The sequence below is a fragment of the Megalobrama amblycephala genome, linkage group LG16 (genome assembly GCF_018812025.1).
Source record: "Megalobrama amblycephala isolate DHTTF-2021 linkage group LG16, ASM1881202v1, whole genome shotgun sequence".
Lineage (NCBI taxonomy): Eukaryota > Metazoa > Chordata > Actinopteri > Cypriniformes > Xenocyprididae > Megalobrama > Megalobrama amblycephala.
In genome coordinates, this window is record NC_063059.1 from 40,021,597 (window position 1) to 40,037,491 (window position 15,895).

Here is a 15,895-nt window from a genome sequence, read left to right on the forward strand (position 1 = left end):
CTGCACTATTACAGCATAAATAAATGCATTTATTTGATGATTTGTCAGTTTATGGTTCCGAAAACGTTCCCAGAACAAAGATTCTAACATTCCCTGTTCGTTAGCCAGGAAAGTTTTCTTTATGCAAATAGAACGTTCCCTTTAGGTTCCAAAAAAAGGAACCAATAGAGAATGTTCCCAGAACGTTCTTATTTGGTTCCCCCCAAAAAATAACCAAACGGGAACCATATTGAAACATTAGGGGAACGTTCTGTGTTTACTGGGATTGTGCTGCGTGACTTATCCATCCTGTGCTGATATGCAGTGTCATGTTTTGCTCGTGACAATGGAGCGACTAATTTGTAGTAGAACAGAACAATTAACCAATTAGTAACATACCTGTATATTTCGCTTTCTTTTTCTCATCCTCATTTTTATTTTTATGATACTGAGCCCCAATGGCTTTGACCTTTTCACGATGATGAAACTAAAACACATAATCCAGGTAAGCACGAATGACGACGTTCCTTGTCGCCTTCTACATTTCATTTCTCTATTCTCTATCTAACAGCAGCAGCCATCACCACCACCAGGAGAGTTGTCACTCAGATAATATGCAAGTAATCATAATGCCTTGAAATGGCAAAAGTACGAAATAATAATATTAGTAATAATAATTTTTATTATTTTTTTATTTTATTAGTGTTTATATAAATCTCTTGGTGGGGCGGGGGCTCTCACTGGTGGCCCCCAGGTAGTTTGCCTATGCCTAGAAATGGCACTGTCTCCACCTTACTGTTTGCAGAATGCACTTTTGCAACCTATGTGACAATTCAATCGGGGAAAATAACATAATTTGGAATTTTTGGAAATAATATTAGTTCCGCTGTTTTATCTTTTGAAGTTCTTAAAGGTTACCAGTTTTCATAATGTTAATCAGTTGAAAATGATATATAGCCAGGGATATATATTTTTATATCAAAGAGCATTGTTCTTTGCTTTACGAATTTGCAGTGCAATCTGAATCTGTTTTGTCTAATTTGCAAACGATTTGTGTTGCTTTAAAACTCTAACGTGAATACAGATTACAAAGCATTCACCAAAACCATGTTTTGTATTGATTTACCATCTAACAAAGTTATCGTAGTTGGTTAAATGAAGTTAGTGTGCCACCTACAGGTCTTTTGGGTGAAGTGTAGGTTGGTAAAGAACTTGCAAAATAGCAATAACTACATCACCCTTTTTGATAGAATAATCGTGATTAATAATTGTGATTATAGTTTTCAGAAAAAATATTCGTGATTTTATAAGTGAGAAATTTAAAGCTTTGCAGGCTTCCATATGTCGACCGCCCGCAGCGTCTTCTGGGATTTTTAACGGTTTGATTCTCTCAAATCTGCATTAGATGCATCCTCGATATCAAGAACACATCCAGGGACTTTCATACTTCCTCTGTTCTTGCGTTCTTGAGTATTGGAGCTTATGTAGAGCGAAAACATGACACAAGATTGCATAAGATTACATATTGAAATACAACCTCTTACAATTTAGTAATATCAGTAAAGGTGCATAATAGCTGATTCAGAGTTGTTTCATAATTGATAAACTCTGCAACAAATGCACTGTTATTGAACTGAACTGAACTGACATTGAACTGAATAATGACACTGTTGCCTTCTGTAGAGCTGCTTGTAGCTGAATTAAGCTTGGACATAATCGATTAACTTTGCACTATAATTGTACTGACTGAACTGAGCTGAATAATGACACTAATGTTTTTTATAGTGCTGCTTTATTGTTGAATTGAGCATGTATCCCAACTGAAGGTGATTTGACTTGGTTTTTAGGAATCTGTAACATGACAGATTTTTTTTTTTTTTTTATAGAAAGACACACAGACTGTGGCAGTAAATGACAGTTTCCCAAATGAAGCAAAAGAGCTAGAGCTGTTAGTTTTGAAAGATGTGACTAATGTAGAGAACCATCTGTTATTTGTTTGTTTATCCCCACGTTTTTTCCTTCCACGTGTACTTTGTAGACGGTCCCTACCTGGCCTAAACGCCTTATCCTCACTGCTAGAAGGTTAAACATATACCGCGATGTGTGTTCAATTAAGTTCTAATACTTTTCGAACAGGGTAACTTTTTTTTACAATTATAAATTTTCAATAAGAATCTATTGACATTTTTTGCGGCTGACTATGTGTGGAACATCCAACGTCAATTTTATGGTTTGGTCCGTTTTGCAACATGACTCAATTTAAAAAAACAGCGCTACATACCTGACATGCTGGGGACCTTTTACCACACATTAATGCATCAATATGTTATTTAATAGTTATTCCTTAAGTATTTAATCCAGTAGCATTTCTCTCAGTGACAACAAAAGCATACTACTGTTAGCTGCTTCTTTTTCTTTCTACTACTGATGTTTAAAGGCGGTTGGCAAACCAACTTGCCGGCTCATTACCGCCACCGATTGGACTGGAGTGTGGAGCACTAATAGGCAGATCAAAAATATTGAGTGTAAAGCAAAAATTTTAAAATGAAAAAAAAAAATAAATAAAAATAAGCATGAATCAAAACTTTAAACACATCTAAAATTATATTGCACAAAACTAACATGAATTCAAAGTTATCCAAATCACACACAAAATCATGTTTTCTGCTCATATTTTCAATTGATGTGTGCTTATGTTGTTTTTTTATATTTTGTATTTTAAAGACTGAAAATATCAAATGTAATTTGTATTTAAATGGATTTAAGTTGTTTAGTATTTTTGTATTTTGAATACATTTTGCCAATCAACTAATTTTATTTAGATTTCAACCTCAAATTTGGAAAAACTTATTTAGATTTATGGCTTTGATTTTCTAGCAGTTTTAGAGTTCAACATGTTTAATTAAATATATATTTTATATAAAACAATGTTAATTTTCACAAACTTAAACTTCTTTAAGTTTTAGGCTTCACTTTTTAAATTTTTATGTCAAAAATAATCTGCCAACCAAGGGTCTTCTTTAAAATGAGACTGTAACACTTTACAATAAGGTTCATTAGTTAAACATTAGTTAATGTATTAACTAACATGAACTAACCATGAGCAATACATTTGTTACTATATTTACTAAACTTCGCTAATGTTAATGAAAATACAGTTGATCATTTTTTGTTCATGTTAGTTCACAGTGCATTAATGTTAACAAGATTTTAATAATGTATTAATAAATGTTGAAATTAACATTAAGGACTAATAAAAGCTGTATAAGTGCAGTTCATTATTAGTCGCGTGGAGACCTTCATCAGTATTACTTCTTAATTCTGTTAGGTAGATCTACCTGAAAAAAATTAGCACTCTTTATTTAATTTGTATATTTGCTCTATTGTATTTATTTGTCCTATTGCTTGTCATTTGTTCCTTTGTTCTTATTTTATTACTGTTTATTTGTCTTGAATAATTGCTTGAGAACATTTTACTTACATTAGTTTTTGTTGTGGTATTGAAACTGGTATTGAGAATAGTAAAAGTTCACTGGTATCTAAAATTTTGATATTGTAACAACCTTATTTCCCCCCAAAAAATGTGTCAGGAGATATCAGACTCAAGAGAGAGAGATAGGTGAATAACAACACAACGCTTTATTGAATAGTGTCCAAAACAGGTGAGTACAGACCACAAACGATAAACAGTGCAAGTACAATCCTTCAGTTCTTAGGAATGCAGGAGATGATAGCGGGAAAAAACAAGTCTTTTTGAAAAGTTGGTGGTAGAGGTATGATGAAATTAAAATAAAAGTTTCTTAGCAGTTGTACACAGCAAAATATTCTTGGTTGGCTCTCAGAATAGGTCCAGATAAATTTCAGCCCTATAGTAATAATTTACAGAATGGAAAATTTCACATGTTGTCACATTTCTCCACCACTTTATTCAGTTTGTGTCTTTGCTCCATCACTTCTATCTGGCCGAAAATAAACATATGAATTAGTTACTATTAGATAGTTCTGTCATTTAGTTTGTTCTGTCCAGATGTTTATGTTGCTTACTTTCTCTTCAAGCAACACTTAAAGTGAGTGACCGCACATTCACATGTGAAATGCAAGCCCATTTGGAGCGCTTGTAATCCAGATTTGGTAATCGTAAAATGTGTGTATCTGGATAAGGCTGATCCAATGTAATTTCGCTTTGGAAAAACTGACACAAAAGTAAAATGGATTACCTGATCCTGGATAGAAAAACATGGGATTTCCAAGTCTGAGCCCAGAAGTTTACTTCATTTACACCACATACTCTCCTGTTCGCCCTGAAAGGCTTGTTTCATTCTTGTCAATAGTCTGGCAGAAATAACAGGGTGATGTCTGAGATCTTCTGTAAATTGGCATATTAATCACATTTAAATACTCTGTAAATGTACAGCATTTGGAGAAAACATTCCACATTTGCTCTTCATTCACCACTGTTCACAGCTTTGGTGAACTAAAGCTTTGGTACTTTATGTTTCCTTAGCAATGAAGGATAAAAATGAACTCCAACCTTTATGTATACAAGACCTGTTCATTTGAGTTGATTTTACAATAATACTGTTCATCCAAAAGATAGTAATCACAGTATTAAGATAGACTATTTAAACTCATTAATGTGATTAAAAATATATAACTCATTCTCTTTGTTTATTAAACAGATCAATTAAGACAGAATGTTTCTATTTTATTTCTCATAATTGCATGAATTATTAATTACTTACTTGGTAAGTAAGTACATGACATAAATATATCTAATTCATGAAAGACCTATTTAAGGTGCCCTAGAACTCTATTTCACAAGATGTAATATAAGTCTAAGGTGTCCCCAGAAAGTGTCTGTGAAATTTCAGCTCAAAATACCCCATAGATGTTTTTTATTGTTCCATTTTTTAACTGCCTATTTTGTGGCGTAATTAAAAATGTGCCAATTCAGTGCGTGTCCCCTTTAAATACTTGCACTCTCCACCCCCAAGCTCGCAACTCTATAATACATTGCATGAAGTTCACACTGCTAATATAACCCTCAAAATGGATCTTTACAAAGTGTTTGTCATGCAGGATATCAGATCATGTAAGTATGGTATTTATTTGGATGTTTACATTTGATTCTGAATGAGTTTGAGGCTGTGCTCCGTGGCTAGCGGAACTAAAGCTAACGTTACACTGTTGGAGAGATTTATAAAGAATGAAGATGTGTTTATGAATTATACAGAATGCAAGTGTTTAAAAATGAAAATAAAGACATGGCTCTGGTCCCTGTGAATAAAGTAAGAAACAATGGTAACTTTAACCACATTTAACAGTACATGAGCAACATGCTAACGAAACATTTAGAAAGACAATTTACAAATATCACTAAAAATATCATTATGGATTATGTCAGTTATTATCGCTCCATCTGCCATTTTCGCTATTGTCATTGCTTGCTTCACAATACCTGCATAACTTCTGATGATTCGGCTGTGCAGCTCCAGACATTAATACTGTCTAATGCCTTGAACATGGGCTGGCATATGCAAAATTTGGGGGCGTACATATTAATGATCCCGACTGTTGCGTCACAGTCAATGTTATGTTAAAATTCGCCTGTTCTTCAGAGGTCTTTTGCACAAATCAAATTTACATAAGGAGGAGGAAACAATGCTGTTTGAGACTCACTGTATGTCATTTCCATGTACAGAACTCTAATTATTTAACTATGCCAAGGTAAATTCAATTTTCAATTCTAGGGCACCTTTCAGCACACAACTCACCCTGACAGAAATGAACTGCAACAACAACTTTATTTACATTGTAAGAGTTGTTGACTGGTTTAGCTTCAACTTTTAAGTCTTTATAGTTCGTCAAGCTTTTCACCAAATTGACAAAAATTGAACTAAATCAGACTTCCTCAAATCTTGCCCTGAAGGGCCAATGCCCTGCAACGTTTAGCCTCAACCCTGATCAAACACACCTAAGCAAGCTAATCAAGGTCTTCATGATCACTAGAAAATCACAGGTAGGTGATTTTGATCAGGGTTTGAGCTAAACTCTGCAGGGCAGTGTCCCTCCAGGACTGTATTTGATGAACCCTGAACTAAATAATATTGTACTTTTAGGACAAACTCCATATTTTATCTTACACTATTTACTTGTATTTGACATGAAAACAATTGTTTCTCACTTGCAACATATTTTCATATGAGTGTGAAGGCTTGATAAATGTTTGAAACTCTTTCCACACTCAGTACAGTAGTACGGCTTCTCTCCAGTATGAAGTCGCTCATGTGATTTCAGGTGTGCAGACTGAGTGAAACTCTTGTCACAAGATGAGCACTTGTAAGGTTTTTCTCCAGTATGAATTCTTTGATGCTGTTTCAGATTGTCAGCTCTAATAAAGCTCTTTCCACAGTCCAAACACACATGATCTCTCACTTCATCATGTATTTTCAGGTGCTGTTTAAAACTGTTCATCCTTGAAAAACTCTTTCCACAGAGAGAACACACATAAGGCCTCTCATCTGAATGAACTTTCAGGTGTTGTTTTAGATGTGATGATGAAATGAACTCTTTACCACAATGATCACAGTTAAATGGCTTTTCTCCAGCGTGACGGAGCAGATGATACTTGAGATCAGTTTTACATTTGAAACTTTTCCCACACCGAGTACAGTAGTAAGGCTTCTCTCCAGTATGAACTCGCTCATGTGATTTCATGTTTTCAGAACGAGTGAAAGTCTTGTCACAATATGAGCACTTGTAATGTCTTTCTGCAGAATGAATTCTTTGATGACTTTTTAAATGGGCAGATGTAGTAAAGCTCTCCCCACACTCAAAGCACACATGATCTCTCACTTCATTATGTGTTTTTTGGTGCAGTTTAAAATGACGCATCCGTGAAAAACTCTTTGCACAGAAGAAACACACATAAGGCCTCTCATCTGAATGAACATTTAGGTGTTGTTTTAGATTTGATGACGAATTAAAATTTTTACCACACTGATCACAGTTAAATGGTTTTTCTCCAGAGTGAATGCGCAGATGATATCGGAGACCTGATTCACCAGCAAAACTCTTTCCACATTGAGTGCATGTATACGGTTTCTCTCCAGTATGAACTCTTATGTGTGTCTTAAGGTTTCCTTTTTGTCTGAAACTCTTTCCACACTGAGGGCAGGTGTACGGCTTATTATCTTTTGTTCTTTGAATTTCGATGCTATGCTTTTCCTCCTCTACTTCATTCAGTTCATGTTTTTGTGGTTTCATCTCCATCCAGTCTAAAAAGAAAATATTATGTGGTTGAAATAAGTTCAAATTAACTCTGATTTAACAGATGAAAACAACAATATCAAGTATCAGATGTGTTCATTTTCTTGTTAATCCATTTAAAATGGATGCCAAAAGCTATTCAAAATTAGGATCATTTAGATGTATTTTCACTATCTCTATTTTGCTAATTATTTTCACAGCCACTAAATCTATTGAACTGAACCTTTGTTTCCTTAATGATTCTCATCAGTCAACAATGAAGAATCAAGAATGGACACCAACCTATTTGTTGCTCAATATCTTCATGTTTTATTCTGGATGGTTCTGGATCACTCATGTCTTCAATCTCCACTTTAATAAACTCCATCTTTAACAGTCACACAGATTTCAGCTGCTACACCTGAAGTTTGTCCTTCTCTTGTAGGATGATGTGAATATTCCCAGTATTTATTGGTGAATTGTTGTGGCAGGAGCTTCACTGCAGGTGTGAACTGTGATCACTGTGTGATACTGACGCCCACAGGACCACATCTGTGGAGAAAAAAAAGTTACAGAATTTATACTGGATTACTTTAACAGCAAAGCAAACACATATGGTGCCTTTAATTTAGTTAATAGGAAATCATGGCATAATGGTCAGAGAATCAGACTGGTAGCCCGAAGATTGTGAGTTCAATTCTCAATACCAGCAGGAAGTGACTGAGGTGCACTTTGTCAAATGTTTACAGAATAAGCAAGAACCCAGTGTGTCTGTTGCTTTCTCTATTTCTGATTTACTACATGATCGAAAGCTTAAGGCCTTCTCAAGCCATTTGGCAAACCCATCTAATCTGCTGCCTATTACACGTCAAACTAAGATTACTGTGGAGACAGAAAGTAAGACTGTTAAGTTAGCCCCTTTAAACATCTGCTCACTTAAAAATAAATCACTTCTAGTCAATTACTTAATAACCACAAACAACCTAGATTTTATGCTTCTAAATGAAACGTGGCTAGAAGACAGCTGCAGTGCAACAATCCTCAATGAAACAGCACCTCCTAACTTTACTTTTATGAGTGTCTGCAGAGATGTTAGGAGAGGTGGAGGTGTAGCTGCTCTATTTAAAGATGTAAAGACTGCAAGCAAGTGTCATTTGGTGATTACTTGTCTTTCGAATATCTGGAAGATATTTTGGAAGAAACAGTCGGGCTTTCTGGGATGGTCCTTAAATGGTTCAGGTCAAACTTAGAAGGGAGAGATTATCATTGCGAGTATTATCCATAAGTCTGAGTGAACATCCATGACATGCAGAGTCCTTCAAGGCTCAATACTAGGGCTGGGTAAAAATTATTGATTTCTCGATTTTAAACGATTCTCATTTTTTCACGAACCGATATTGATTCTTAAATCCCAAGAATTGATTAGTCTAGTCTGTTTTCAGTAGATGAATGAGCAGAATATGTAGCGCCTCCCATCCAATAAATGGCAATAATCTTTGTGCTTTTTTACTTTTGATATGAAGCAAAGTCTTAAGGCCTTTGCACAGTGAGTCCGAAATTTGCATGCGAAATTTTTGCACGTTAAAAAATTAATTCGACCTCACGTTATGTCAATCACGTTTGCACACTGCCTCCGAAACTGTTGTCCGTCATAAAAAAATTTGGTGAACTCTCCTTTCTCTATATGCAATCTCGGGATTGGATGGACCCAATATTTCCGCTTTCTTTTTCTCTTTTAAGAAGAGAGAGGACAACTAAATTGTGCTCACTGCTTGAAGACTTCATTTTGCATTGTTTTGCGATTTTTTTCGCAACGGATTCATTAAAGGTGCCGTATAACGTGTTTTCAAAAGATCTAATATAAGTCTAAGGTGTCCCCTGAATGTGTCGGTGAAGTTTCAGCTCAAAATACCCCATAGATTTTTATTTTAACTGCCATTAAATATGCACCGATTCAGGCTGCGGCCCCTTTAAATTCTCGTGCTCCCCGCCCCTGGAGCTCGCGCTTGCCTTAAATAGCATAAACAAAGTTCACACAGCTAATATAACCCTCAAAATGGATCTTTACAAAGTGTTCATTATGCAGCATGTCTAATCACGTAAGTACAGTGTTTATTTGGATGTTTACATTTGATTCTGAATGAGTTTGATAGTGCTCTGTGGCTAAAGCTAACATTACACACTGTTGGAGAGATTTATAAAGAATGAAGTTGTTTATGAATTATACAGACTGCAAGTGGTTAAAAAATGAAAATAACGACTGCCTTGTCTCCGTGAATACAGTAAGAAACGATGGTAACTTTAACCACATTTAACAGTACATTAGCAACATGCTAACGAAACATTTAGAAAGACAATTTAAAAAATATCACTAAAAATATCATGATATCATGGATCATGTCAGTTATTATTGCTCCATCTGCCATTTTTCGCTATTGTCCTTGCGTGCTTACCTAGTCTGATGAATCAGCTGTGCACATCCAGACGCCCTGCCCTTGTGTAATTCCTTGAACATGAGCTGGCATATGCAAATATTGGGGGCGTACATATTAATGATCCCGACTGTTACGTAACAGTCAGTGTTATGTTGAAATTCGCCTGTTCTTCAGAGATCTTTTAAACAAATGAGATTTATATAAGGAGGAGACGATGCTGTTTGAGACTCACTGTATGTCATTTCCATGTACTGAACTCTTGTTATTTAACTATGCCAAGGTAAATTCAATTTTTAATTCTAGGACACCTTTAATACACATCGGACTCAGTGTGCAAGGTCTCTGTGTATGACGAATTTTTAGAATCAAGAATACGAAAAAAACGCATGTGAAAACTTCGGACTCAGTGTGCAAAGGCCTTCAGTAGGGCTGCACGATATATCGCAAGAGACTGTCACGCGCATTTCGTCAGTAAAGCCGGTTCCCTGATTACCACTAAATCGCCATCACCTGCTTTCAAATGGAACGGCATTTAATAGACAGAACCGTAGATCACTGAAAAGCCACGCAATATCGCGTTCATATCGGAGGCTTTTCAGTGAACTACGGCTCGGTCTATTAAATGCCGCTCCATTTGAAAGCAGGTGATGGCGATTTAGCGGTAATCAGGGAACCGGCTTTACTGACGAAATGCACGTGACAATCTCATGCGATATATCGTGCAGCCCTAGCCTTCAGATTTCAAATGACGTACATATTATGAGATTCAAACAATAAATACCGTTTCCGCACTGTTTAATGTGATGTGACAGATCGCTTTAGCGCCTCAGTTAAAGAGAAGTGGCAGCACGGAGCACATGTGAACATCCTCTTCTCCGCTTTAATACCAGTTACAGCGTGAAATAAACACGACTAAACATCTGAAGGTATGTTAAAATATACAGTACAACTTACCGAAATCCATATCATGTCTCGTGTAATCGCTCAATCAGTGCTTCAACCTCGGATAGACGTCAATTAAAAAGTTTGTAAACAATGTCACATAACGTCACATTTACCTCAGAAAATCATATTCAGTGACCATAATCTTATTAGTCAGCTAGAAAAGTGAACTCTAGAAAGCAACATTCTGATAAATATAGCTATGCACCATTACATATTCATTATAATTTTTAATGTTCTTCAATATTTAATACATGTTTGAATAAATCAGTTATGACAGCCACGATTTAAATGTTTATATTTCAAAAAAACGAATTGGAGTAGAATGTGAATAGTAGTTGAATCGTGAAAATTGTGTCAATACCCAGTCCTACTCAATACTTGCACTGTTCCTGTTCAACCTATATATGCTGCCACTGAGCCAAATAATGAGAAAGAACCAAATAGCATTTTACAGCTATGCAGATGACACCCAGATTTACCAAGCCCTATCACCTAATGACTACAGCCCCATTGACTCCCTGTGCCAATGCATTGACGAAATTAAAAATTGGATGTGCCAAAACTTCCTTCAGATAAACAGAGACAAAACTGAAGTAATTGCATTTGGAAACAAAGAAGAAGTTCTCAAAGTGAACGCATACCTTCACTCTAGGTGTCAAACAACTAAAAATCAAGTCAGGAATCTTGGTGTGATTTTGAAGTCAGACCCGAGTTAAAAAAAAATAACTAAATCAGCATATTATCATCTCAAAAATATTTCAAGAATTAGATGCTTTGTCTCCAGTCAAGACTTAGAGAAACTTGTCCATGCTTTCATCACCAGCCGGGTGGATTATTATAACGGACTCCTCACTGGCCTTCCCAAAAAGACCATAAGACAGCTGCCGCTCCTACAGAACGTGGTCCTTGCACTGGCTTCCAGTTGCATTTAGAATTGATTTTAAAGTACTGTTACTTGTTTATAAATCACTCATTGGCCTAAGACCTCAATACATTGAAGATATGCTAATAGAATATAAACCTAAAAGATCACTAAGACCATCAGGATCAAGTCACTTAGAAATACAAAGGGTTCACTCAAAGCAATGAGAAACTGCTTTTTGCTGTTATGCCAGCCGCAGCTGGAACCAGCTTCCAGAAGAGATCAGATGTGCTTCAACAGTAGTCACATTCAAATCCAGACTCAAAACATATCTGTTTAGCTATGCATTTACTGATTGAGCACTATGTATCATCTTTTAATTCTTTTTCATGTTTTTATTTCATTTATAATGCATTTTATGTCAATCTTTTATGCATCATTGTTTTAATGCATTTTAAATCTTGCTGTCTGGTTGAAAGAGCTGAGAGAATTAGGAAGTAAGTATTTGTTATCCCTGGATGGAGCTCTGGACAGAGTTAGTCCAGGAAGATTTGTCTGTAAGGGTACTGTTTAAACGCACAGCTACCTGACAAATATAAATATTTTTACAGCTATCTCTCCAGCGTGAGGAAGATCCACTTAGATCCGCTCTGATGGAAAACAAAGTTGAGTTAGCCTTGGTGGCTAAAAAATATTCCAACTGAGCCTCCCGGACTCTTCCATCTATATGTATTCTCTGTTTTTAGTTTTATTTTTATTTCTTATGCATTCCATTTTTAATCTTATATATTTGTATCCTCTTTATGTAAAGCACTTTGAATTACCGTTGTGTATGAAATGTTACTAAAAAGGTAATTACGGATATATCAGGCTGATTTTTGACTATTAAGTTCATTTTTTGGATCTGCATTTAGCTTTGTGGCTGGGAAAATTTTCAAAATTGATATCTGGAGTTAAAGGTACAATATGTAATAATTTTGTCCGCTAGAGGTCACTAGAAGCCTATTCAAAACAAACGCGTAGCTTGATGACGCCAAGTTTTAGAGTGAAATCTTGGGACATGTGGTCTCCATCTCAATGGACGATGCAAAAGAACAGGGATTGGAGTCAGGAAGAAATCATGTTCATGGATGTGATTACTAACGTTACTGTATGAAGCAGAGCAGGACCGAGTGTTGTGGGAGCTGAACGAGGCCGCTGGAGCGATTGCGCAACACACGCCACACGAGCAGCAGAACTTTTATTATGACACAGTCACCGGCGCTGCTTCCACTTTTCCGGTCATGAATATGAGGTAACAGCTCAGTTTATTATTAGATACATTTGAGAATGTTGTTATAATGATGTTATAATGTTACTCTGTGCGTTCGCTCGGTGGCTGCTGTGAGACACTGTTGCACCCTGCAGTAAGATAGATCGATTTTAGAATATCATATTAAATATTGGATGTCTTGTTTTGATAAATGGCATGCAATTAATTTTAAAACGTATTATATGATGGAGAAAATTATGTATTACTGTTAATAAAAATAAAGCTGCATCTGATTATGCTATGTTAGCTACTTCACAAAATAGTGTTTTTCTCTGAGGCATGGTAAAGCATGGTACTCTCAAAAAATCAAAAAAATTTATTTAAACAATAAGACTAAACGTGTTGAGCTATATAACAACAATTCGTTTTCTGTCTATAAATATATCAAAACAGTTGTTCCCTTGTCTATTAAAACATGTAAAAGCGTCTTTGGTGTTTCCATGGTTTCAAAATAAAACCGGAAACCGAGGGTAACGCGGGTATGACGCAATTGACAGGCGACTCCTCACACGTCCATGAGCCTTGGTTAAAATTGCAATTTTCTCACTATTACAAATAGTTGGAAACATTTGGGATATAGTTGGAAACATTTGGGATATTGTAAGTATTCAAGTGAACAAAATATATAACACTGGGCTAGTGGTTTTTGGTATTTTACTGCAAAAAAATTACATATTGCACCTTTAACATTAGTTCAGAATTACTTACCCTGTGTCTCAATCAGCTCCCTAGCTCCCTAGGTCGTGAATCAGTATATAATGAAAGTGAATGTGGCTGATACCCTGATCAGTGCCCTGACTACTGAACTAGGGAGCTGATTGAGACACACGGCAAGATATCTGTAACGCATGCAAATACAGCTATGCTAAGCCACACCCTAAATATTTTATTAACCAATCCTACCCTGGAAACTGTTGTCATCCGCCATGTTGTGTAAGCATTGTATAATAACGGTCCTGAATGTTAAAATGACAAGGTATGCAAAGAGAACTCATGAAGGGTTTTGTCCAATTCTATATCTTGAAATAGGATAATGTTGTAATGTGCATGCTGCGGAATACTATTTCACGTTTTTTTGGTGTATAATTCCATTATTCTTCACTCTTTCAAAATGTATATTAAATTAAATCAGACGATAAGTTTGCGAGTTTTCTGTCGTTATTGAACAAACACTCCAGTTGGTCCTTTTTGCAGCATGATGATTTAAATAAAATCACAGCGCTACATACCTGACAGGCTGAAGACCTTTTACCACATATGAATGCATCCAAATGTTATTTAATAATTCCTTAAGAACATCGAGTAGTTTTTCTGTCCGTGAAAACAAAGCAGACTACAGTTGTTAGCAGTTAGCACTAAGCATTTTCAACAAGACTCGTAGGGGAGAGGCTCTGGTGTGGGGGAGGAGCAGAGTAAATTCAGTCTCACGTCACACAACAGCAGATTCGACTAGGAGCAGAGCAGGTATTAAAAAATATAAATTTGATTAGTCGAAACTGAATTAGAAATGTCTGTCTTAAATACTATTTAGACTAGTCGTTTTCATAAACGTTTTCATGAGAAACACTTCATTCAATGCCTCAGCTGTGTTGAACTTGCAGAGCTGCGAGGACTTGAAGATAGTGCCAGTTATTTATTTAATAATGCAAAAACTAAAACTTTATAAAACACAAAATTTAACCACAATGCACATATTGTCAACAGAATACAGAGAAAAATAATTAGCTAATAATTAGCTAATGATAAAAATATAAATAAGAGGAAAAGGACAAAAAAATGGTTTGTTGTTGATGAACTTGCATTTTGTGGATATAAAATTTGCAAAGAAAATAAATTTATGACAAAGCATGACATTTTCTATAGTGAGAAATTGGCAAAAATGAACACCTTGTATCAATTATCAGTTTTACATTTCTTCATGAAATGTTTGACTGGATAAAATGTGTTAATTTGAAAGATACTTCTTTTACTTTATTAGTAAGAAGACATTTTTGTTACACGGACCAAATCTTTTTCCAATATAGATTTTAAAATAAATTATTAAAAAACTACAGGAGACAACATAATATCTTCAAGGAAAAGGGTGCTTACCATTTCTATCCCCTTTTTTTCTCCAAAACAAACAAACAAACATATTTTGAGGTTTCTTTTGGCTCTAACGGCTCTTCAGCTCAGATCTTGAAAATAAATAAATGAAAACAAGATCGTTCAAACTGTCAACTCAATGTGAACAAACAAGTGTATTCTATGACAAAGATTTTTTCAGTCACTCAAGTATCCATTGAGTGGTGCAGGTGTGACATAACTTTGTAGACCAATTGGCAGTTAGCATCACACTGGTTTGGTGTTTATGAGTCGGTGTTCTGACGTAGTACACGGAAGTGCTGCACTGTGCTTACTGCGTTAACTGCGTAGAAGACTGACATGGAAGAGAAGAGACTTGAACTGTTGAATAAAGTCTATTTTTATTTTGTTTTACGCACAAAAAGTATCCTCATCCTTTCATAAAATTAGGATTGAAGCACTGTAGTCACATGGACTATTTTAACAATGTCTTTATTACCTTTCTGGACCTTGACAATGGTGGTTAAATTACTGTCTATTGACGAGTCAGAGAGCTTTCAAGATGTCATCAAAATATTATACTAAATATAATATTTCAAAGAGGAACAAAGGTCTTATGGGTGTGGAATGACACAAGGGTGAGTAATTAATGACTTTTAATTAAGTAATTTTTTGGGTGAACCAACCCTTTAAATGCATTTGTTATTCTTACTACATACTGTATGCAATACTGACTCAGTTATTCTTGCATTCAGTGTCCCATACAATATGCATAGCTTACCTCATATGAAACCATTTCACTGCAGCCTTTTGGAGATATGATATTATTCAACTTTATACACCTATTAAGAACTCATTTCTAATAAGAATACTATATGCGTACCTTGTATGAAAACATTTCACTGCAGCGTTTTGGAGATATGTCACATTATATTACTTCAGAGGCCTATAAATAGTCTGTTTCCAATAAGTAGAAAAATTATGGCCAGTTCTTATAGAAGATGCGCCATACTATATGCACACCTCATATGAAACCATTTTACTGCAGTA

At 35.5% G+C, this 15,895-nt stretch overlaps 2 protein-coding genes and 1 pseudogene across 9 annotated transcripts in view; 1 reads left to right on the plus strand and 2 right to left on the minus strand.

Moving 5' to 3' along the window:
• Window positions 1-14,229, minus strand: part of LOC125248645 (gastrula zinc finger protein XlCGF7.1-like) — a 44,079-nt gene extending 29,850 nt beyond the window's left edge. Inside the window, exons 1-3 of one of the 5 annotated variants that reach the window (XM_048160726.1) lie at window positions 14,011-14,197; window positions 7,531-7,779; window positions 6,112-7,256 (exon numbers count right to left, since the gene is read on the minus strand). In XM_048160726.1, coding sequence (XP_048016683.1) covers window positions 6,160-7,256; window positions 7,531-7,615 — 1,182 coding nt within the window. In that variant the 5' untranslated portion in view covers window positions 7,616-7,779; window positions 14,011-14,197 and the 3' untranslated portion in view covers window positions 6,112-6,159. Of the gene's footprint in view, window positions 1-6,111; window positions 7,257-7,530; window positions 7,780-10,616; window positions 10,643-14,010 lie in introns of those variants that run through there. The other 4 variants (XM_048160727.1, XR_007180334.1, XM_048160733.1 and 1 more) reach the window with 4 other exon arrangements.
• The window catches only part of LOC125248716, a 551,526-nt pseudogene that overhangs the window by 318,451 nt on the left and 217,180 nt on the right, over window positions 1-15,895 (plus strand).
• Window positions 1-15,895, minus strand: part of LOC125248584 (zinc finger protein 239-like) — a 69,165-nt gene that overhangs the window by 9,219 nt on the left and 44,051 nt on the right. Inside the window, exon 1 of one of the 4 annotated variants that reach the window (XM_048160580.1) lies at window positions 2,261-2,433. The exons of 2 other annotated variants lie outside the window; for them this stretch is intronic. The gene's annotated coding sequence lies outside the window, so the exon portion shown is untranslated. Of the gene's footprint in view, window positions 1-2,260; window positions 2,434-15,895 lie in introns of those variants that run through there. One more of the 4 variants, XM_048160583.1, reaches the window with a different exon arrangement.